This window comes from Pangasianodon hypophthalmus, chromosome 25 (genome assembly GCF_027358585.1).
Source record: "Pangasianodon hypophthalmus isolate fPanHyp1 chromosome 25, fPanHyp1.pri, whole genome shotgun sequence".
Lineage (NCBI taxonomy): Eukaryota > Metazoa > Chordata > Actinopteri > Siluriformes > Pangasiidae > Pangasianodon > Pangasianodon hypophthalmus.
In genome coordinates, this window is record NC_069734.1 from 18,047,543 (window position 1) to 18,071,716 (window position 24,174).

The 24,174-nt window shown below is 38.2% G+C and overlaps 2 protein-coding genes across 3 annotated transcripts; one reads left to right on the top strand and one right to left on the bottom strand.

Annotated features, from left to right (window-relative positions):
- Window positions 1-2,302: 2,302 nt before the first annotated feature.
- Window positions 2,303-8,553, top strand: LOC113524311 (uncharacterized). The gene is made up of 5 exons (XM_026910503.3): window positions 2,303-3,771; window positions 3,875-4,219; window positions 4,873-4,974; window positions 5,662-5,756; window positions 7,084-8,553. Exons 1-5 carry the CDS (start codon window positions 3,750-3,752, stop codon window positions 7,183-7,185), a joined length of 666 nt encoding a protein of 221 aa, XP_026766304.3. The 5' UTR covers window positions 2,303-3,749; the 3' UTR covers window positions 7,186-8,553.
- Window positions 8,554-9,779: 1,226 nt separating this feature from the next.
- atp6ap2 (ATPase H+ transporting accessory protein 2) lies at window positions 9,780-18,756 on the bottom strand. Of its 2 annotated transcripts, XM_026910500.3 has the most exons (9): window positions 18,603-18,756; window positions 17,583-17,713; window positions 17,193-17,321; window positions 16,706-16,801; window positions 15,272-15,409; window positions 14,758-14,811; window positions 14,345-14,494; window positions 13,801-13,920; window positions 9,780-10,780 (listed from the first exon to the last, which is right to left on the bottom strand). In XM_026910500.3, the coding sequence occupies exons 1-9, from the start codon at window positions 18,643-18,645 to the stop codon at window positions 10,586-10,588; spliced, it is 1,056 nt and encodes a 351-aa protein (XP_026766301.3). In that variant the 5' UTR covers window positions 18,646-18,756; the 3' UTR covers window positions 9,780-10,585. The 2 variants fall into 2 exon arrangements, with proteins under 2 accessions (XP_026766301.3, XP_053085345.1); XM_053229370.1 differs by lacking the exon at window positions 13,801-13,920.
- Window positions 18,757-24,174: the final 5,418 nt, after the last annotated feature.

Below are 24,174 nucleotides of genomic sequence, written 5' to 3' on the forward strand. Positions count from 1 at the left end.
TCCCTCCAAGCTCATCATTAAGCATCATGAAGATCTAGGTCTTAACACCACCTCTACTTCCTACAGAATGTGAAGAAGTTTGGACTGAACCTAAAAACCTTCTCCAGTTTCTATCACTGTACCATAGAGAGCATCCTGACATCACTGTATGGTATGGCAGTTGCTCCGCCCACAATTGCAAGGCTCTCCAGAAAGGGGTGGGAACAGCAGAACTCATCACAGGCAACAAACTCCCAGCTATACAGGACATCTACCAGTCACAGTGCCTGAGGTAAGCTCACAATCACCTCAGATCTCCATCACCCAGCACACAGTCTATTCTCTGAATTGCCATCCTGCAAACATTTTTGGAGGATCCAATCACAGACAAGCTGACTAAAGAACAGTTTTTACCTGCAGGCCATCAGGCTCCTAAACAATATCAAATATCACCAAGTCACCTGACACACTTTTCACTTTTTTTCCCACTCCCCCCTCTGGCACTTGGACATTTTACACAACTTGAGTGCAATAATCTGTGATGTATCTAGTTTTCCTCTTTTTCTCACTATGATGTAGTACGTACTGTACTTTGTTAGTATACTTACTTGTCTATGCTCTTGCCCTGTGGGTGTGTGTGTCATGTTCTGTTACGTGAACAGGTTACTGTACCCTTGCCACAAGCATTTCAATGTACATGTCATGGCATACTGTGCAAATGATAAATAAACTTAATTCATTCAAATCATTCATTTTTATTTAATTTTATATCTAAGAACAGATCTTATTTAATGATGTCAAATTTGTTTTTAATAACCCATCTTCAGATAAGAATTTTTGAAGTCACTTGAACAACAATCCTTAAAAAGAAGCAAATGAAAATGTCCATGTCATAACACTAAGGCACCACCAAGGGAGCTGTTCTACAACTTTTAGTGAGCCAGGGTTCAATTTGAACATCGCTTCATATTTCAGTGCAGCTTCTTATATTTCAGTTGACCACTTCCATTAAAAATAATTTAAAAAATCCACCGAAACAAGTGTCCTTAGTTTTGTATAAATATAGCACCTTCTTTATATGAGGCCTGTATAAAGGTTGAAAAGTGTTTTCATGATGTGGCACCCTTCAAGATTACAGGTAACTGCTCAAAGAATTGGAGAAACCACCTTCTCCAACAAATCATTCGTGGAGAAATTTCTCTTTTAAAAAATAAAACTATATTTTCCTTGAAAAATGTCAATGTTATTAACATGTTTACAGTTCCTTACAAAAATATTCAACCCCCTTAAAGGTCTCCTTTAATATCCCCCTCTATTTTGCTCCATCCATTCTCCCTAAAGCTTTGACAACAAGCTCAGGTTCTGAGGAGGATAAGCATCCCCATAGCATAAAGCTTCCCCCACTATATTTCACTGTAGGATGGTGTTAATTGAGGTATGGCCTGCATTAGGTTTGCACCACACATAGTGCTTTGAATCTTGCCAAAATACAGTATCTTGATCATATCACACCAAGTTTTCACTTACGCTTTCCTGTGGCTCTTTTTGAGAAATGGTTTCTTTCTAGCCAAGCTTCCCATACAATCCTCAATTATGTTGCCTGGTGCATGTTCACTCCACTCTCAGCCACTGTACTCTGTAACTGCTTCAGAGTGTGTGTTGGCCTCACTGTGGCTTCCCTCACCAGTCTCCATCTTGTTTTTGTGCTGAATTTTGGACTTCGTTGTCTAGGTAATGCTTGGATGGTGTTATGCAGGTACCACTTCCTTACTATTGAGCCAACAGTTCTGGGATGTCCAACCTCTTAGACATAATTTTACAATCTTTTGCTAAGTTATGAAATTCTATTACCTTATCTTTAACTTCCTTCCAATGCTCCTTAGTCTTTATTTTTACTCCTTTCCTTCAGACTGAAATTCTCTTCAAAACTAGTTCAACAGAGGAATGAGAAATGTAGAAATGAGAGCTGTTTTAGTATATTGAAGGCCAATTATAAGTCAGTTGTGTCCTTGTTAAGACAGTTTTCAACCTGGTGCTTCCAGAACCTGGCGGGTTAAATATATATGCAAGCAGCTTTTTTTCAGATTTTTTATTTTCTTGAAATATTTGCTGACCAATAATTAAATTTGACTTTAAAAAGTCACTGTAAGAGAACATGAGTTTGCAAAAAATTTGTTTGTAAAAATACTGACAGGAAGGATATGGGCATTTATCATTTGTTATTCAGACTTCTGCAAGTGGATATGATGCCAGTGCATTGCAGGACACTATGCACAAACTCATTCAAAACTCAAGGTAGCTTTCTTGGCATTGTGTAATGAGATTCTTACTTGTTGCAGCCTACACAACACAGGGGACAATGCAAGACCAATACACAATGTTAAGATTCAAGTATCAAATAAATCAGTGAAATAACAATATAAACAATTGTTAAATAAGGTGCAGTATTATTCTGAGAAGCAGCATGATTAGTTCCATTAAGTCATTCCAATAATGTGCAATATTTTGTGCAAAATAATTATAGCTGGATTATGTTCATACAACATGTCAAAAAATGTCAAATTATGTCAAATTATTATTATTATTCTATAGTTAATGGGGTCCCAGGCTGCAAAAAGTTTGAGAGTGGTGCAACAGAAAAGCTTTCATTGTAGATCGCAAGTTCCGATCCTGACAATGCCACAGCTGCCTGTAGCTGGAAACCAAGGGAATAAAATTGGCTGTGCTTTCTTGGTTAAATCTTAACTTAAACACTGAAATCTAAATAAAAAATTGCTGCTGTAGGAAAACAATCAACTGGGTTGTATGATAGAAGTAGAGTTACTAATGATTACAATTTCTAAAAAAAAATTTAATCTGTTCTTTATGACAGAATGGTTGGAGACAGATGCACGTGCGAAATATTTTAAGTGCAAGTGCAACACCCGTGAACAAGAATTATTACATGAAAAGATTATGTAACATAAACGCACACATAAACTTGCCAGGCATGAAATGTGCATGAGCATGGCATGATCTAACAACAATGCTACTCACAACAGATGACAGACAAAGAGTGCTATACAAACATGACTTATATACTGGTGCTCATTGTCCATAAACGTGGTTCAGGTGCTTGTGATCATGTGACTCAGTGTGTGACATGAACATGTGGTGTGCAGTGGCTGATGGGGACTGTAGTCCTACACTCTTGGCACTAATCCTGACATTCTTTCATACATTTTATCTGTGTATAGTTACATTTAATGTTGTGAAAAATCCACAGAACACGTTGGTTCCTGTTGTCACTTATGTTGTAACAGCTGTAAAAAGTTCCTCACCAGCGTCTCTTTTTACTCTCACTTAAAGTTAAAACTCAAAGTTACAGTGTTACCTCTGACTGTTACAAAGTGCTAACACTGGAGACTCCTTCCATAAATGTTAAATAAATGTCTCCTTACAGTAAAGTTAGTACAATATAAATGTGAGTGTAGAGCTGAAGTACATTATAGAAAAAATGAATCAGCCACTCAGAATCGAGCATTCAACAGCACTGTGGTATAAAAGGTAAGTGATCGGTTGTGAATGGCTTGTATTTTTCTTGTAAATTCATACTTTAATGCTGTGTGTGTGCATGAGGGTGTTTTTCAGCACATAAAGAGTGGAGGAGATTTTAGAAAAAAGTTGTGGTCAGAGCGCTTCCGCTCTCCTGCATCTAAAACACAACTGAAGTGTTTCCTGACTGAAGCAGAACGATTTCAGAGTGCTTGAGAACAGTGTTCAGCTTCAGCATGAAGACTGTGCTTTGGTTCTGTGAGTAAAGTTCAGCATATATTTTACCTTATGATTTATTTGTCTCCTTGAACAGATAAGTGGATTCTAAACTATTGATATGCTGTGTTTTTTTTTTAACTAGATCTACTTGTGTGCTGTGGAGCTGCAGAAAGTTTCACAGAGAAGTCGGTAGATTTGGGACAAAATGTGACTCTAAAGTGTGAGGTGTCTGTAAAAAATGTGCTCTGGTTCCTGATGAAGCCGTCAGAACCTCCACTGTTGATATTACGCTCTTTCTCAAGTAAAAGCCTAGAGGCACAATACAGTAACACGACCTTCAACAAGACTTTCTCACTGCAATATAACAGCAGTTTATTTATACACAATATCAGCACTAATGAATTAGGAGTGTATTATTGTATTCAAACTGGTTCACCTCCCGACATCAGCAGTGGAATCAGACTTTACACCCAGAATCACTCAGCTGGTGAGTTTACTGAAAGCAAAATTACAGTAATATCCTTTAATAGCCGCGTTGAACAGGTTTTCAACTGAAGCAACTTTTGTTTTATATTAACTCTAATATAAATTATGTGTTTCTGTACGCACTTCTTTTGAGATGCACCAAGAATTCAGAAACATTTCTACTATTATTTTATAGATCTAAAATTATAGTATTGTCTTGTCTTTTTAGATCAGTGGTTCTCAAAGTGATCTGAGACTTTTTTTAATTATGTGAGATACAACTCTCCATTATCCAAGTTATTATATACAGTATATTATTGTCTTATTAGCCTGTTTGACTGCTCACTTGAATGGGATAGCTGTTAGCTTAAATTTAATGTTTTGTCAGAGGAATGTTGAAAAATAGAAATCTCTACAGTGCCAAGAAATATTAATATTATGAAATATTATTACACATTGAATAAGCCTAAAATGAATTCAATCTGTATGGACGGCGTCCTTGGAATTAGATTTTACACCTAAAGTGGTCCCTGCATAAAACCTTTGAGAATTCCTGATCTAGACCTTCAGCCGTGTCTGATATAAAACATACCAGACAAAACATGTTGTGGATAAACTGAGTACTTTGTTTAACATGAAGTCCAAACTGTGTGATATTTTTCAAATTGTTTCCAGAGAATCAGACAGCGGATAAACATGAAGATAAAGAAACCAGCCTCATGCCGATTCTCATCATATCAGGAATAATGAACTGTGCTCTGGTCGTTGCAGTTACAGGTGGGTTTAATTTACTGTGTATTCTGGTGATGTGGCAGTAATTGAGAATATACTGAGAGTGTACTTCTGCACAACTGAAAATATAAATCTGTAATTCTGATCACTCTAATAGTCTTAGCATTCTCTATTGACCTTAAATGAATTTACTAAAAGGTTTTCATACAACAATTCTGCACCAGATATTCAGATCTACAGTCTAGTAATTCCAAAATGACTTTTTTTAATTGCATGCTTGTGATATATTTATGTAGGTATAACGTACTTACTGTGCAGAATAAACCTTGTGTACGCAGTAACTGTACCTGATAATATTTGGCCATATTACTGTACAATGCAGTTTCAGTTAAATTAAATAAAGGTATTTTCTCCTGTTAGATAGGTCTAGAAGTCTAAACCACCTGAAGCTAAGATTGTCTGTTGACCTTAAGTGATTTATTTACTACAGTTTTGACACAAGTTAATCTAATTTCATCATAATAATAGTTCTTTATACAGGAGAAAATACAAGAAATATATAACATTGCATTTCTAGTTCTAAAATGGTATTGTTGCTTAATCAGTGTTATAATTCATATCATTTATTATTAATAGTTATTGACACACACAGGCCTCGTTCATACATATAATAAAGACAGATTAATGAAATCCTGACTACCGCTGGGTTAATTCTGTATTTTTATGTGTAAGTTTTTACAGTTCGTCACTGCAGAAGACCTCCAAAAACTCAAGCACAACCTCCAGATCCTGGTTTACAGCCGCATCAGGACAACACCGGCCCTGTGGTAGGCTAACTGCTCCTTCTTTAGCATTTTGTTGTTGCTGGGTTTTTTTTTTAACAATACTTAAAATTATTTTCCAATTTAAAACTTCATGCACTTATGCTCAGATCATTTTCACCTGATAAATTAAAAATGATTTGAAGTGAATCTCCTGAGTGAGAGAGACGATAGAGAAGAGAAGATGTGGTTGTGTCAACTGTGGACTTCATTTCATTCAGTGTTGTTTATTCTAATCATTGAGATGAAGAGATAAATTAGGTATTTGAGTCGCTGTAGATGTGGGCATGGTGTCTGTTGCAGCGAAAACGGAAAGTCCCACATGTGAAAGTTGCACTGTGCTACACAGACTGAAACATGTTAATGTGTGTGAGAAACCGACGCAAGTTGGTAAAACGTGTTAAACTCTGTTATAGAAATGCCTCGGCTGTTAAATGCCCCGATGCGTTTGCAGTCAAAATGCAAATATATTCTTATATCCTTACACAAAAAAGTGTGCTAATTATTAGTAAACCTTTTACAGTTTTATTACAGTTTTGCATTTACGCTTTAGAATACACTGACAAAACGAAGCGTGCACCAGCTAGTTCCTCACTGTAATTAATCTTACAAAAAATACATGGACGTCCACTTTAAGTACACCCAGAGATTAAAAAATATAATTCTAGCTAATTTCCTACTATCACTGAATAATATACTCAGTAGCGATGCACTCTAAGAAATTGTTTACAGGATTAAAACTTGCTCGCATAAAACCTAATAAATAGATTAACGTGAACAGAAAGTAATGAGGCGTAAATAAATATTTGGTATATTTGGAAATAATCTTATTACTAGTACATCTAGAAGTACTTCCATTTAATCATTTCTACACATGCTACTCCATCAAAGTATGTAACATAATGTACTTCTTTTCCAGTATATATTAGTATAAAAATACAAAGTAAAGCAGTTGTATGTACTGTGACCTTACTGAGGATAAACATATTATGGTTTAATATGTTAAAGTCACAGAATTGTCAGATAGAACATTATAATTCCTGTGCTGTGGTGTTTATGCAGCATTGTGGTTATATGTACAATACAAACAGCGTACACACTCGGACAGCTCTGCTCTCACTTCAACAGTGCGGTGTGAAAAATGTGGTTTGTTGTAGAAATGTCCATACGTGTGTTTGACATTTTCACATGAATCTTACATTTCTGTATCAAGAACTTTCACACATTTTGCACTGCATTTAAGTTTTTCTCCACCACTGTGTTGCATCTTAAACATATGAGTTAATGTGTTAAAGTTGTGCTTATTAATAGTCACATCACCTTTTTCTTTCAGTATGCTGAGGTGCAGCACACCACGAAGAACAGACCCATCAGGACGACTAACATCAACAGCACATACGCTCTTCTAAAGCCACGAACCCCTGACCCAGAGTGACTCCACACAACGCATGGACTTCATATCACATCCAGAAAGAAGCCTCATTTCTGCAGCTGCTAATAGGGCAGTGGTTTTAGCTCAGTGGCTAAGACATTGGACTACTGATCGGAAGGTCAGGAGTTCAATCCCCAGCACCACCAAGCTGCCACTGCTGGGCCCTTGAGCAAGGCCCTCAACTGCTCAGTTGTATAAAAAAAAAATGAGATAAATATAAGTCACTCTGGATAAGGGTGTCTGCCAAATGCCATAAGTGTAAATGATGTATAATGGACAATTTGTAAATGAGTCATTTGTAAAATAAGATAAATTGATTCAAGCGGAAACAAATCTTTTTAGAATTTTTTAAGGTCTAAATTCATAGAAAAGGTCTAAAGTGCTTTTCTAAATTCTGTTCGAGTTGCAAATCAAAACTCACATTGTTAGAGTCACCTAAAGAGATGATTTGGAAGATTCAAATCACTGAAGTGAGTCATTGAACCGAAGTGAGTCATGTTTCAAACGCTGAAAATGTCTAGTGTTCTTACTAGAACGTCGGCCATTTTAAGAAACATAGAGAAGGGGGGCGGCACCAAGAACTCAAACATTTCTTCTATTATTTTATAGATCTAAAATTATAGTACTGTCTTGTATTATTAGCTCAGTGGTTTTCAAAGTGCTATGTGAGATTTTCTAATTATGTGATTTTTTTTTTTTTATTATTATTATTACAACTCCCCATTATCCGAGTTACTATATACAGTATATTACTGTCTTATGAGCCTGTTTGACTGCTCACTTGAATGGAATAGCTGTTACCTAAGAATTGCCGTCTCGCATGGACGAGAGATTTCCCATAATGCACTGGCAGTGTTTCAGTTTAAAAACTGAGGTATAGTTATGCTGCATTTCGACTTACCTCGGTAGTGTGGGATGTTGGAAGTTACATAATTTCTGACTTCTGTGCATTCGAGCTACAAAGTGAAAAACCAAGGACTCCTCAATGCCAGCTAACTGCGATGAGCAACGTATATTTACCTATAAACCATAAAGTCAGTGTTACAGATTTAACAAGCAAATACTTATGTCGGTATGTTGATTGATCTAAAGCAAATACTTGTGTATACAGTAAAACTCATTCAAAGGTAAGAATTAGTTTACTGATGCTGTTTGTTTACTGATGCTGAAGCTGTGAACAGCCATTTTGAGTTGATGTTACTTGCTGAACTCGGGGTCGAGGAGACGAATCGATCAGCAGGAATTCAGGGAGGAGTTGAGGGAGCGTTTTCTTTCGTTTTTCCTAGTCAGAGATTGGAAATGACAGGTTATGACCTTTAGCCAAGTGTTACATTTAAATGACAGTGTAATGAAATAAAGTGATAAAATATCTGCAGCTCGCCTACTCTGTTTGTTATGCAGAGTTTTGACAAGCTACTCATATTGCTCTTTTCCTTATTGATCACAAACCACACATCCTTTAAAAATAGCACTAAAAAAAGCTACTTTTACTCCAAAGTAATCTTTTGTCTGATGGTTGCATGGAACTACATACATTCAGTGTCTGAACGCCGGAATGTTATATGAGCAGCCATCTTAGACAACTTGAACTGTAATTTTTTTTCAGTTTGGTATCATTCCATGCAAGAAAAGAGGCGGAGTCAGTTATTAATTGGTTACTTGATTACACAGGCCCCGCCTCCCAAAGTTTGAACAGTGAATCGTAGCAGAAAACTGTAAGTGATATTGATAATATATTAGCATTTTGAACTAGGATTTCTAAATATGGACTATTTTGCAAGGAATATTTTAAAATATTTTAAATTATTTATTTAAAAGTGAGATTATGAAGCAAATGTAGATTAAATAATTTGAAAGGGACAGTATACTTAAACCCCACATACTATAACCTTTATAAATGGGAAACAATTACTCCTCTCCTAAACATCGCGAGTCTGTGATGCATGTTGTCACAGCTGCGAAGCAAAAAAAAATTCACATACTCAGTTTGTGCAACATCCTCAACTGTCTCAGACAATTTTTTTCCTCATCTGTGGTTTGCATCTGTAGTATTGTGCAAGATTGAGACTCGAAGGCACGCTGGCCTTACAGGAAGTGGCAGGAAGAGCTATGTGTGATTTGTGGCTAAAGCGCATCGAGTCTCCTTTTCTCAACAGTTTGAATACAATTTCTAATTAATTTCATGATCATTTACTGAATTTATATTGAACGTGTTTTTTTTAATTAAGTTATTCTGTGAATCAGATTCATTGTGAACACATTATGAGCCAAAAAGCAGTCGTACGAACACACCGCTGCCTCATGCTCATGAGAAACAGAGTCATGTGACTGAACCACAAAGTATCCAAAATGACACAATGCGTGTGTGTCTCAGCTGAGAGTCAGTAAGAACACACTGCTCTGGGCTCATATCAGTTAAGAGTGATAGCAATTCATGAGAATTCTCAATTTTTGCCAACAGACAAAGGTCACATTCTAAGACATGATGACTGGTAGGAAAGTTTTTTCATCTGTGCTTCTTTTCCACAACAGTGGTGTGTGTAAAACAGTGACGTGGGTCGGGCGCTACGGTAACACCACCAGTCTCCACTTTCACATTTGTTGGTAAAACAGATTTATTTCGGCTAAAGCTCAAATCATACTATGCACGGAGGGAAACAAGTTTCAGGTGAACATTACAGGCAATAGAGAGTTGAGGTTAACCGATCGAAATCGTTAAATTACATCACTACATGTTTTTCATATCACCTCTACCATTTTGTCTTCTATCAGCACAACTCAGATTTTAAAAAAAAAATTATGTTTTTTTTAACCAACTGTCTTTGACTTTTCCTGTATATTTTTAATATTTCCAAACAAAATCACGTCAACGATTTCCTAGTTTTAATGTCACACCTTGGCGAAGTTTTACTGCATGCAATTTTAGTATAACGCCTCACCCATATACTATACATCAGTATCAGATATTATGGTCCAGTGTATCAGGAAAAAAAAAAAAACAAACAATAAATACAGATGATTCAACATGTAGCTCGATCAGGAACACGATACACAGCACCACACGTGATCACAACACTAGCGTGAAGATTTCGCACAATTCCACAGCAGCGCACTCACTCAACAATGAACTAAAGCCAGCGTGCTATTAATGAATGCTAAATACATACGTCTCATTCACTCGCTCATCCGCTGTATATATATATAATCATTTAGATTTTCGATAAAACAGCAGGCATCAATAAATATTCTTCATCCTACATATTCACAAACTGACGTTGTAGAGGTATATACACAATAAACTCGATGTATGGGATGGATGGAAGTGAGAAACCTGTATATACACACACACACACACACACACACAGACACACAAAATACACAGCAACACTGACGGAATGCACGGTTAGTCCATGCGGATCTTCTGATTGGTCATCCTGTAGATGATGCTGTCGTAGCCCGGGTCCATGTTCCACAGGTTGTACGAGATGACGATGACGGCGAGAGCCAACACGATCATGAGCCACAGCACGATGTTAAACACTACGGCGTATTCAAAGTTGTACTTGTAGGCCAGATTGTAGGGGCTTCCCGGGTTACTCTGGAAACAAATAAGTTCATCAAAACCATTTAGGGTTAATGTGAGCTAACATTTTGCTTCATTACATACCCTCTCTTGGTTTTAAAAGGATGGTGTGATTTACCAGACAGACACAGAGTGCTTTAATCGCCTAGAATGATATCAAAAGGGTGCATTTATTTATGAGCATTCATCTTAAAGCTCTAAATGCTAAGCAGAGCTTATCGTAATAACAGAATTAGTGTCAAAGCTTTACCTCTGACTGGACACTCAATAGTAAGCATGCATTTTGAGACAGATGTGAAAACACGAAGCAGGTTCTCATGTTACTGCACTGACCACGTGTTGGAAAACGTGGGCATGCATCTGCATGGTCGCAGCAGATCAGAGCTGCAACACACCTTGCAGTAAACATGCCTCCGAGTGCATGCAAGCTTTTGTGTCTTAAATTAAAGCAGAAATGAGGTCAGCTTTGTTGTGGGTTTTACACATTAAAGTTATAGAAAATGAAGAGAAAAGAAACATATGTAAATGTGTGTTTGCGTGTGATGTGAACTGCTCGCTGTGGGTTTAGCATGCTCTGACCATACGTTCCTATTCACATCTAACTAGCCACTTCCTATTTGTGGGGTTACTGTGAGGTGCAATGTTTCCAAGCTCCGAACCATCTGAATCTTCACGTGCAACTTGACTGCAACCCATAATCACACATTTTGTGGGTAATTCCACTGCGCTAAATTAAGCACCTGTGCTGAACTTGGTTAGTCGTCTTGCTGAAGTACCATGCAAGCTGGGCAGAGACATGTGGGCGGAGCTACAAAACAGTGCAGACCATCGATTGGTCGAATGTAAGAGTCAAAGACATCTTGATTAATGGTTGGAGTCACTTTTTTACCGGCATAAAAATATTCAGTAGTGTAGTGGCTATATATGTTTATAAATGATTAAATCAGAAATATATAAGAAATAATAAGAAAATGTAATGTTTCAGATTCATTCTTATTTATTTATCTACATCACTGTTTAGCTACAGATCTTACATTTCTTCTATTATCCAAATCTGCCATTTTCTAATTAGAACAAATCCTAAATATCTTCCTGTTTACTTTGTGCTGTTCATAAGGTACAAGACCTGAACGCGCTACCTACTGACCTCGCGCATAGCGTACAAAGATATTTGAGATTCAGCCACAAAAATATGCATGACTGCTTGTGTGCTTTTGTTAAGGTTTGCACTCAAACACTTTTATTTTCAATGAAGATTAAAAGTATTGGCACCCTTGGCTGTGTTTGGCCAACCGTTACATGAGTGTTTACTTTAAATCTACATGCCACCATTAAATCTGTGTCTCCTGCTTACTTTCACTGTAAGACGGAAACTCAGCAGAGTTTTAACATCAAATGAAACAGCTGGTCTCAGAATGGTTTATCTGAACTACGAGTGGTATTTTAACAAGTGTGTGCATCAAGTCACTGCCTGATGACCTCCAGAGAAACTCCTCCTAGAGTTATGACAGGAAAGTGAGACGCGCTCAGCTGGGATAGGAGAAGTCCTGGGATCAGGTTTGTCTGTGAGCCGCACTGTTTGGTGTAGCAGTGATAGACAGCTTGGTGTACGTGTCCCACTATGACGAAACCACAAAAAACGTTTTGGCAAAACACGGTTTCCGGAATGGTTACAGAAGCCCCTCCCCCACAGTGGTGAACAGCGGTCTTATGAACTTTCAGACACGCTAGAAAAGTCTTTATTCACCGCTCCTTTAAGGCCACACAAACTAAACGCCTAATTCCCCTGGTTCAGAAGTCTCACTAGTCACACTTGCTAGTCAGTTTGTCTTGGCATTGTGTTGCCACTTCACAAACTGAGCATATTTGCTTCAGTCTACGGTTTGGCTGCAAAATGAACAAGCTCAACATTTTCGTATCTGGTGCATTAAACCACAAACTCCCTGTTCATGTAGGCATACATTAAGCATTTATCCTTTAAAGAGATTAAAAGACTAAGAAGCAAAGATTTACATACATTCGCACATGTAGAATAATACGGCTACTAATGTACACAGTGATGAAATGATAACATGCAATACTTTTTTTAAACATGCAAATCATTGTAATAACTGTAGTTTCAATATTACACACAATAACTGTGCATAACTGCATGTTTATGCAATTATTTAAGTGTTTAAATCCTACTTAGGGTGTGGCTAAATTGGAACAAGAGGAGTGTATCTCAGACCAGTGTTTTAAGTGTTAGACTATATATATATATATGTGTGTGTGTGTGTCTCTCTAGCTGTTCTTGGGAGGAATTTTGATACTGTTTTTTTCAAGGTGTAGCTTCTGAGGTTTTCAGTGGACCACGCATTTAAAAAAACAAACTTGCATGCATCCTGCATCTTAGAAAATCAAATGGGTCACGGTGGATAAAGTTCATAGCAGAGAAAATACGACTCTGAAGGACGTCCTGTGGTTTCGATGTACAGAATAAAAAAATTAACACAAGACTAAATGTTGACTACATGGTACTTGTCATAACGAGCAAGTTTAATTCTTTAATTAGATCATTTAAGTTTCGATGAGGGGGAAAAAAGTGCAGTACGGCAGAACTGCATTACTAACAATTCAACATCAGATTTCAATTTTAATAAGTCAGACTTATCATTTTTATCCTTTAAAGAGATTACAAGATCACAATCATATCTATTTATTATCAAATCAAATCAAAGTTTATTTATAGAGCACTTTTTTTTTAAACTTAATTAAAATAAAGTTAACGATACACTGCACTACAAAACCATCGTCTCCACTCCCACTAGTCCTCCATTAGAGAAGGCAGCATGACCTTTCCAATGATTTATCTAAACACACAATCTACTGAACATTTCATTTTCTGTTAAAAATACCACCTACGAACATATCTAAAGATAAACACATTTTCTTCTTAATAGGCCGTCAGGATAACGCCGTGACCCTGTGTCAAGCGTCATGGAAATTTACTGACAACAAAATTATTTTGTGTAGTGCAGAATTTAAAAACTCACAATCTGCTTTGCCTCGAGGATGGAGCGTGACTTCCTGGTTAGCGGCGTCTCGAACGCCTTCACCGTCACCACCTCCACCACCGCGTTGCTGCCGTAAACGCCGAAGACGTCATCAGCAAACTAGAAGACATGATGGAGATGAAGAAAGGGTTTAATGAGGTATAATGACAGGACTTGCCATCACTAGTATTAAATATCTCCTAGCCTTAATTATGTGCACAGATGAACCATGACGTTTCACAATCACATATATGTTACGTACAAATCTCTTAGTTTCCTCATTTAATCCTATATTTGTATTTGCTTCTCTCACTAAAATGTGTTTACCACAGCTGAATACAAATGTACATATTATACACGCAATTTCCATGATGGTAAAGTTGCTAGAGAGTCTCTACAGAAGTCAAATCTTTTTTTTACTCTTTTCGACACTTTCAAGGGTGTTTGTGGCAAACGTGACGGCGTGCACGTGCAGGTTTAGGAAGAGCTTCCCCCATTTAACCACATGCAGTAGGATCTGAAAGCATGTGGTGTGGTTTTTCACCTTCTGCAGCGCAGCTACCAGAATCTCTCGGGCGTCCTGGAACTGAGGGGAATCTGTGCCGTAGCGCCGGGCGAGCTCCTCCATACCGGCCAGCTCCAGAGAGAACAGATCAGGAGCCTGGTCCTTAGCCAAGTGCTTGTGTCTCATCAGCTACAGAGAGAGAGAGAGAGAGAGACAAATGGAGAGAAAGAGACAGAGAGAGCGAGAGGGGAGGTTGAGAGAGAGAGACAGAGGAAGAGAGACAGACAGAGAGAGAACATGAAAGACAGAAAGAGTGAGAAAGAGATAGAGCAAGACACACACAGAGATAGAGATAGAGAGATAGAGAGAGAGAGAGAGAGAGAGAGGTGTAAATGTATACATGTTTGATTTAATCACTGTCGTAGTTATTTGAGTTTCTGATGTTAACTTACCAGAGCAGAAATATCATGCAACACTTGAATCTCAGACAGGAAGAGCAGATCAGCCTGGACAAGAGAAAGAAAGAAAGAAAGTGTAAAATAAATTCTAAATTATATACACATAATATATATATTATATATAAATAATACAACATATAAATAAATAAACGAGACTGCAATCCTATGCTTTTAATATTACTCAAAGTTCCATTAAATTTACATATTCAAAGACATAAATCGCATCCCTGTGTTTAAGATTCCATGTTAAAAAACACAGTTTCTACATTAAACGTCATACACACAGCTTTTTTCTTTTATTATTCTGTTGACTGGACAAGGAGTCCATGATGCTGGTGAACAGAACTGTCTTTTTGGATTCTGAGATTCAATTTTTTTAGTAATGTAGCCAAAAAAAAACCCTAATATCACGATTTTATACAGACGCATGTATGAAGTTTGACATGACATGAAAATTAAATATGTCAGTGAGATTGTGTGTGTGTGTGTGTGTGTGTGTGTGTGTTACCTCATTGTTACGGCTCAGTGAGTTGAGCGGGAGTGAAGGCAGGACGGATCCCTCCTGCGAGAGACGAGTGCGGATCTGCTGCAGAGTGACGGGCAAATCCTCAAATACTGTGTTGGCCATGCCCATCATGTACAGCCTCTACACACACACACACACACACAGACACACACACACACACAGACACAGACACACACACAGACACAGACACACACACACACACACACACACACAGACACACACACACACAGAGAGAGCATCAACAAAATGTTACTAATAAACAGTAACACAAGCTTTGACTTAAAGAAGTGTTACCCTGTAATAAACATAAACCCTTGTGTTTATTTCAGTTTTTTGTCATATCAGTGTGTTTTGTGTTTATGCGTATTATTGTGTTAAATAATTTGATCTCAGTAGCAGCTTTAATGGGAATCCCGAGCGACCCAAATGTTTAATCAGCGAGAGGACGCAGGTTTGAACGCCAGCGATGCCACAGCATCTGTGACCGAGAGTTCAAGGGTCGACTGCACCGAAATTTACGCACCAACTGCATACAAACTAAATTTTCACGTCAGTCAAAGGGGTCTAACTTACCGAGCGGAGCCGTAATGTCAAATATCAAGCCTGTTTCTATGGTAACCGCTCTAACCCTACGGTAACCCTGCGCTCCAACCAGCACAACAGACAGAGCAGAAACATGTTAATCATTTTCAGTGAGGAAAATCACAACGCTGATGCTGATTCCGATTCCCAGCGCTAGCGATACAAAGTGGGCGGGACGAGTCGAGTCACGCAACACGTTCGAGTTGTACGGCCAACACACGACTCTTCACGTGAGCCGATTACCCAGGACGCCAGGTGTGCACTTAACACACAAATCATTTCCAGATTTTATTTTTAATAGGTTTTACATGCAGTCTGCAGAAAGCTTGTGTGGATATCACACTTGAACAAAACACAAACGAAAAACAGGACACGCCCACAAATGAGCAACACGGAACAATTTGAGTAATGTGACGCTTTCTGTATCACTTAGGTTTACTCAAACATATATATTTTTCTGTGAATGTCATTGAATTGCTCTAGATCAATTTTCCTACCACAAGAAGATGTCTAACACTGAGCAGCACTGGGGAAAATTAAGCAAGAACTCTGTTTTAACGGCACAAAAATCATCAAATCCTTAGATGTGTGTGTATGTGTGTGTGTGTGTGTGTCCACTGACGGTGTTCTCTATTTTTTGAACTCAAAAGCTGCATGATGTCACTGCTCAGCCAGCAAGTCGGTTAAAGCTACTACTTATTTCCTGCCTCGCCTTTTTGAACTAGTTCTGTTCCACTAAAAACCAGAGTGAGGTGAGACGTTAAGTCGACGCAGGAGGCTGCGTGTGCATTGTGTGTGTGTTAGATCTGCACCCAGCTCTGCAGCAGTGTTTACCTCCTCGCTGGGGGCGAGCTGCAGAACCACAGGAGTGCTCTCGGCAAACAGAGTGTGGATGGAGTTCGCGACGCTGTCCAGGGTGAACGGCACCGTCTGAGACACAGCAGGAGGGAAACATTAATAAAACACAGAGAAGGGGGGGGAAGAAGCAAAAAAAAAAACCACAGGAAACCATGTTAAGAGTCTCATGACTGTAAAAATAAAGGAAGTTCTATTCCACAACTGTGCAACATTAAAATAACTGCAGGGGAAGTCCTCGGGTGAGGTGAACCTTCAAGGACACTCGTTTACTTAACAGAAACTGACATCTCTATCTAACTATATATCTATCACTCCACTTACATCAATACGTTTTTCTACAGTACAGAGAAAATGTAAAAAAATTCCAATGAAACAGAATGTTTAAAACAAAGTGGCTTTGAATCACACTGATGGGCTTCAACTCTATACTTTCTTAAAACCGCATCAGGATTAAAACGCTCACGTTTTCCAGTGGATAAGAGGAGACATTAGAGGGAAGATCTAAACTGTCAATGCCACGGACGGCGATCAGGGCGTTGGCACGAGGACGCTGGAACAGGGATCCTGCCGCTAAACCTGGCCAATCAAGATCCTGCACACACACACACACACACACACACACACACACACACACACACACACACAGAGAAAGAAATCACTTGAATATCACTTTAAATCCTACAAGGCCAATGCAAACAAGGCCACGGTATTTACAAGAAAAATCATTTTCAATGTTCTTTCATCTAGTAGGAAGTGTGGAAATCAAAACCAGACATGTCAAGATTAATTGTGCTGTACAAACTTATAGAAAAATAAATGTTGGTTCACTTTTAACAGTTTAGATCCAGCATACCTCACGGACTGAGAAGCCCATGGTGAGAGCCACCAGGTCCGGGATCTTCTCTCCAGCTAGCGGCCATTTTCCCGGCCTGAAGTTCACATACTGGGGGCTACGCAGCACCGTCAGCTGGTCTCCAAAAACACCTGCAGAAAAATAATACACAATTTTACCTTTCATAGCTTAATGCAGTTGCGCTGATTAGGCTAATAATACATTTTATGAACATGATACATTTTATTATATATTTCACGTATAAGTTATTTTCACGGACGCAGTATTTCCAGGCATGATTTGTGCTCCTTAAAACAAAAATCTTCTGGTTAAAAATCTTCCAAAAAAGCAAACTAGTCTTTAAAGGAGTTCTGTCAGTCTCAGGGTCTCTCTCTTTCTCTATATCTGTCTCTCTACCTTCTACAGGCCCATTTCTAGTGCTAATAACACATTAAATCGCTTATTAGATGGTAATTAAATGTAATAATCATTTTAACAACACCAGAAAGTCCAGAACAGTGAAAGAGCTCATGATCAGGCCTAACTGAAGCCACGTCACGTGACCTGAGCAGTCACGTGACACTGCATCCCTTTCAATACACTGAATGCGGTTCATATTTGACTCTTTAAGGTTTAAATTTGTATTTATTGGGGTTTTTTTTCTAAGTATTAGAATATAAAAACTTTCAAAAACGTCCATTAAATGTATTTGTATTCAGTAAAGATATGAGCAAGAAATATTTAATCCAAGTCTGTCGAGCTGAGAGAAGACATGGCTGAATCCCAATATAACCTTCTTATTTACTCTATAGTGCACTGTACAGGTTGTAATGCATTATCTCTTTACATATAGATAACATGTAGTGCACTTACACAGGGAACATGAAGCTATTTGGGATTTAACCCTTCATTCGGTTGTATTAGCATCCTATGCTAGCCTGAAGGTTCATCTCATTTACACCCTCTGGCGCTTTTATACAACATTTTTCTCAACATACATCAATTCCAAACCATCGAATAAACAAGACACTTAATATTTACCTGCTAAAACCGCGAGTGTAACGAAAACCGACGCGCCGTTCATCGTCCCTCGAATTTAGAGAAGCGATAACTCTTCCTCGCGCACCGACAATCAGCTGACCGGGTCTGCGCTGTGCGTGATGACGTCGATCACTACGCAGTACGTGACGACGTTCAGACACAAAGTTTAGCAATGTCGCCACCTAGTGGATGCATCTGAGTGGTGACTGAAAGCTTTAATGGCGAGTACTGGGGGAAAAACAGCAACGAGTTTCACCGTGTAAAACGGCATTTCGTGCACTGAATCTACAGGAGAGTCAACTTGATGTTTATTTTTTTTAATAGTTTAACAGCTACAAATCTTCACCAACAAGGTCAGTGTTAATCCACACACTTTGGCAACGTGTTTGGTAATTCTTTACAGGTCAAAATGATGATAAATTCAAAGAAACACAATTCTTAAAATACAAATTATCTTGAATACACTATTTAAAAAGGGGAAAAAATAATAATCTTTATTTCTGAAGGTTTTTTAAGTTCTTTGTACACTTCTAACCCTGGTTAAACTAATTAGGAATTTGATAATTAGCTCAGCTGGGGTTTAATTAACTCTAGAAAGTCACTTAAGAGAGTTTTAGAATAAAAGTGCTCTTTTTTATTAACATCTTTGTTTCTTAATTAAACTGCTTACTTGAAAGCATTAAAGCATTTTAAACCTCCTGCCTCCATGCTGAGGACACATATTGATGTTGGAGGACCATTTTATTCTCAGAAAGAAAAGGGTACTAAACAGAACTTCCTTGTCACTGCGCTCATTTGTATCTTTTACCTGCAAAGGTGCATGGAGTTTACCTTTAAACTAAAACTCTAACAGCTAATTAAAGGTACAAGAGTGGTTCTTAAGGCCAAAATGTACACCTCAAATCATTTTTTAAAGGTACGCTACATTCACATTACCATGTAAATGATAAACACCAAAGATAAACACACCTATTCGGGTAGGATTAGTTTTACGTGCCGAGCAGGGGGAATGTAATTATTATTGAATTATCTCTTGGTTTACGGTGTATTTTACCTTCTGTAAAATGAGTAGTAGAAATAAGCCCAGGTAATGTATATATCCCATCTGAATTGACGTGTTGGTAAAGATTGTGCTATATACTGTGGCAAAAGTGTTTTTTCTTCATAAAGACATTTCAGGAAGCGCTCACTCTTTTCAGCCTTCTCCCACCGGAAAAAAGAAAACAGCACACGGAACAATAAAATATAGACAATGTTTAAAATAGACATGTATCGGAGAAGTTTGCCTCACACCTCCAGGGTTGATGGTTCGATTCCTGCCTCCGCCCTGTGTGTGTGTGTGTGTGGTGTGTTCTCCCCGTGCTCTGGGGGTTTCCTCCAGGTACTCCGGTTTCCTCCCCCAGTCCAAAGACATGCACCGTAGGCTGATTGGCATCATTATATTGTCCGTAGTGTGTGCGATTATGCCCGGGTTGGCACTCCATCCAGGGTGTCCCCCGCCTTGTGCCCCAAGTTCCCTGGGATAGTCTCCAGGCTCCCCGTGACCCTGTGTAGGATAAGTGGTACAGAAGATGGATGGATGAATCTTCTTAGTGAAGTGCAGGTTGTTAAAGCCTTTCTCAGAGTTGCTAAGTTCCAGATAATGAGGTGATTGAGAGTGGACAACAACATCAAAAACCATGAAATAAACATATTACTGCTGAGCCTTGATCATTTTATTACTACCGCTTAATGGTAGACATGAGATGCAGTTTATCCAGAAATCTGAAAAATAACTGATGTGATCAGAATATTTTTAGAAATTACAATGCAAAGTAATGTTGCTAGTTTGTTAAACGGAAGCTAGAGTGAGAATTCATTAAACAATATCAGAATTAGCATCACAGCTGTAAATGTTAGGATGGACATGCTCGATTCTGATTGGACAGAAGGTGCTGAAGAATTTTCCCAGCTCTGACACGTGGTGCAGCTGCAAATCACAGGTTTGGCAGGAAATGACGCGAGGCCATGAAGTCATTTAATGAGTCAGTTGGCTTGCATTACTATGTTTGGCCACATGGAGGAGCTCTTGCTACATTACAAAGTTTTTGATAGTCTGACGACTTAACACAGGCTCGGTGTAATTTTTTTTTTTTTTTTTTTTTTTTTTTGGTAGAAATTAATTTAATTGACTAAAAATCATTTGTTTTCAATTATATCTTCTAACCAAATGTGTTGTTTTGCTAACTAATATCTGAAGCTACAAGCATATTGCTCAGGCCACGTGTTAATTTTGAAATTGTTTTCTGAGTCTCCAGGCATCTCAGTTTGCACAGTTCTGGGATTTTGCTTTCACATACTGTGTGATGATAAGCGGTACTAGTGCTGGCCCAGGAGTTTTACCTAAAGGGTGTGAGTTCGAATCCCAGGACTCTCACGACCACACCATATTTATATTGGGTTCTGTTTCTGATTCAGGATGCGTCATAGGAAGAACAGCAATCTGTCCCGCACTGTTGAATCCGTTGAATTGGATTCTGTCTGGTCAGAAGGCGTTGATTAATTCTCTGTAACAGCAGCTCAGACAACAGTACAGCGTTTATATGAATGCGCTCGTTCTAAAACTTTATCGTTTCTATAGTAACAGCTCGTTCACAGCGACTTGTACAGCGGACGCTCGACAGAAACGGATGGCGAAGTTTTCTGTAAGGAGATGTTTGTTTAACGTTTATGGAAGGAGTCTCCAGTGTCAGAGGTAAAGCTGTAACTTGACGCTTTCAGACCTCTTCAGGACGGAGGAGTTTAAGCGTTGCGGTTTCTCGGTAACTGCTCATGTCTGGCTGCGTTGTTTAGTCGTATTAACTTCACAAGAGAGAAAAAAAGAGGCTGGTGAGAGAACGACTGTTTATAGCTGCTATAACGTAAGTGAGAAGTGTGTAGCTGCTATTTGTAGTTTTTTAAGCCCCACCCCATTGCTCAAATGATAACATTACATTTGTGAAAGTCAAAACTGTAGAGTTTTAATCGTGTGATTTGGCAGCTAAAATCCTGATTTGTGGAAGTCGTAATTGTGCAAATTATGATTTGTAATTGCAATATTAATGTAATAAAAGATGTAAATGAAGCTTCATTCATAAGCTTCATTAAGATTCACAAAACTTGTCTTTCAGTCACAGTTGGAGTTTTATACAGTTATATAGTTATATTGCATTTGCGTACGATGAAATGTGACAGGAAAATAATTGCATGAGAACGGTTCCTCGTTTTAATGGTATTGTTGACTCTGAGGCGAGGTCTCCATCTGTGTGTTCTCTGAAAAGAAAAAAAAACAGAGAGGCTTCCTGAATCACAGCGAATTAGACATGGCCTTTTCAGTTTAATCAAAAATTTCATTACATGCCGTGTGAACTATGAGAAGTGTTTCTAATGGAATTACGCTCTGGCTTGTGGATTGTAAAAATGCAGCACGCAGGAGAACGTAGTTGAGAGTATTTTGATGCTTCAGAGTACACATACTACACTCGGAACATTTAGAACTATTAAGCGTTCTTTGGTTGTTCCTGGAGAAAGCATAGTTCTGTGTAGAACCCTACAACGATATTTCCCAATCAGAAAGCAAGGCTTAGAACGCTTAATTATCCAGCGTCCTTGAAAGAACCCTTGAAGAACCCTTTTTTCTCTAGAGTGTACCAAGTACCAAGAAAGTTGTACTGTATAATGAGCAATAATTGAGTTTGTTCCACACATTTACCCAGTTCTTTAAGTTTTACAGGACAAAACATTTAGAGCGCTTAAGCATTGGAATTGAAACCTTCGAAGGTTCTGTGAAGAAAACTACAACAGAAGCCTAAGTTATTCCGTGAACCCTAGAAGAATTTTGGTTAAGCAAGTGTCCTTAGCTACCACAAAAGTGTCTTCAGTTGGACCCCTTAAAGGTTCTGTGTAGAACCTTACGACAAAGTGCTTTCCTATCAGAAAGCATTCCAAGTAGAAGCCCTCAAGAACCCTTGAAGAGTTCTACACAGAACCCTTTTTTTGGAAGTCAAGAACTTATAATTATCCAAAATTTATGGGTTCATTGGATAATAAAGGATTCTTAGCTTCCAAAAAAGGGTTCCACTTGCTTTCAGACAGAAAAACATTTAGATGTAAGGTTCTTCATTGAACCTTTACGGGTTCCAACCAAAGGACTCAAAAAAAAGTGTTCTTTTAAGGTTTCTGTGTATATTTTCTGTCAGAAAACATTCCAAGTGGAATCTTTTTTGAGAACCTTTAATTATCTTATGAACCCCAAAAGAACCCATGAAGAACTGTTAAGGGCTTTAAATAGTTTGTACCACACACTTACCCAGTTAATACATACACTCTTGGGGGAAAAAATGGTTCTGTAGGGGTTCTTTAGGAAAACACTTTATTCCAAAGTTGTGCATAGAACCTTTAAGGGTTCCCGCCAAAGAACTACTTTTTGGATGCCAAGAACATTTATGGGTCTGAAATTTTTTAAGGCATAATTTAGGATTCTGAGCTTCCAAAAAAGGATTCTCCTTGAAAACTTTTCTGATAGCAAAACATCCTCTACATAGAAACTTTACAGGTTCCAACTGAAGGACTTAAGGGTTCTAAATACTTTGTACCACACACTTACCTGGTTAATACATACACTTTTAGAAAAAAAATGGTTCTTCAAGGGTTTTTAGGGGTATCTAGTTAAATCATTCAATAGTTTATGGTTCTACTTGGAACCTTCACTGATAAGGAAACAGTGGTGACCATGTTCCGTATACAATATGTTATGGAACAAGCTGAGGAACCCTTAAAGAAGAGTTTCTGTATAATGAGAGAGGGTTAAAAACCGCACAAACCAAAATACAAATTTAAATAATGTGATATGAAAATAGCTGTGAATATTGTCACGTGCCTGAATAAAGTTACTTCATGTCTACTGCCTCCCACCGATCTCCCAGAATTCCATGCACAACATTAAAGGGTGATACAATGAAGGAAAACAAGAGGAAATGAATAATGCATTACGATTTAAGGGGGTCGTTTCTTAATTAAGATCCTGCCTGAAAAATTTTCAAGGGCCTCCTTCTAATCCCCCAGTAACACTCTGTAGTCGACTTAGCCTGGCCATTTCCCCTTTTCCTGAATCCCCATCACTATCATAACGGCCATTTTGTTACTCTACTACATTCAGTAAAGTTTCTTAGCTTGAGGAATAGAGACAATATCACTGGAGAGATGTTCTTCAGAAGTAATAGAATGTAACATCTTTTTTTTCTCTCTCTCTTGAAGTTAATAGGACAAAAAATGCAACTTGTCACATCTCCAAGAAACCACAAAGCGTAAACTAAACACTTAACGTTAAGCCTTTACCTCTGACTGTTTCACTGAAACTGGAGACTCCTTCCATACATGTTGTTACAGAAACCTTCACCGTATCAATGTTTCTCTTTGTCAGATAAGAAAACGTTTTAGTTTTTGTAATTCGTCCAAAATACTAACCCCTGCAAAGTAGTTGTTACTATACAGACTAATGATGGCAATTCACATGATAACAAAGACAGAGGAATCATGAATTACTGCTCTGTCC

Excerpts from the sequence above, each read along its gene's own strand:
- LOC113524311 (XM_026910503.3), top strand. The coding sequence starts at position 3,750 with ATGAAGACTGTGCTTTGGTTCT. Across the intron at positions 3,772-3,874 it reads GAAGACTGTGCTTTGGTTCT|ATCTACTTGTGTGCTGTGGA; the intron begins GTGAGTAAAGTT and ends TTTTTTAACTAG. Across the intron at positions 4,975-5,661 it reads TCTGGTCGTTGCAGTTACAG|TTTTTACAGTTCGTCACTGC; the intron begins GTGGGTTTAATT and ends TTTATGTGTAAG.
- atp6ap2 (XM_026910500.3), bottom strand. The coding sequence starts at position 18,645 with ATGAACGGCGCGTCGGTTTTCGTTACACTCGCGGTTTTAGCAG. Across the intron at positions 16,802-17,192 it reads CCTCTTATCCACTGGAAAAC|ACGGTGCCGTTCACCCTGGA; the intron begins GTGAGCGTTTTA and ends GCTGTGTCTCAG. Across the intron at positions 14,495-14,757 it reads TGCATGATATTTCTGCTCTG|CTGATGAGACACAAGCACTT; the intron begins GTAAGTTAACAT and ends CTCTCTCTGTAG.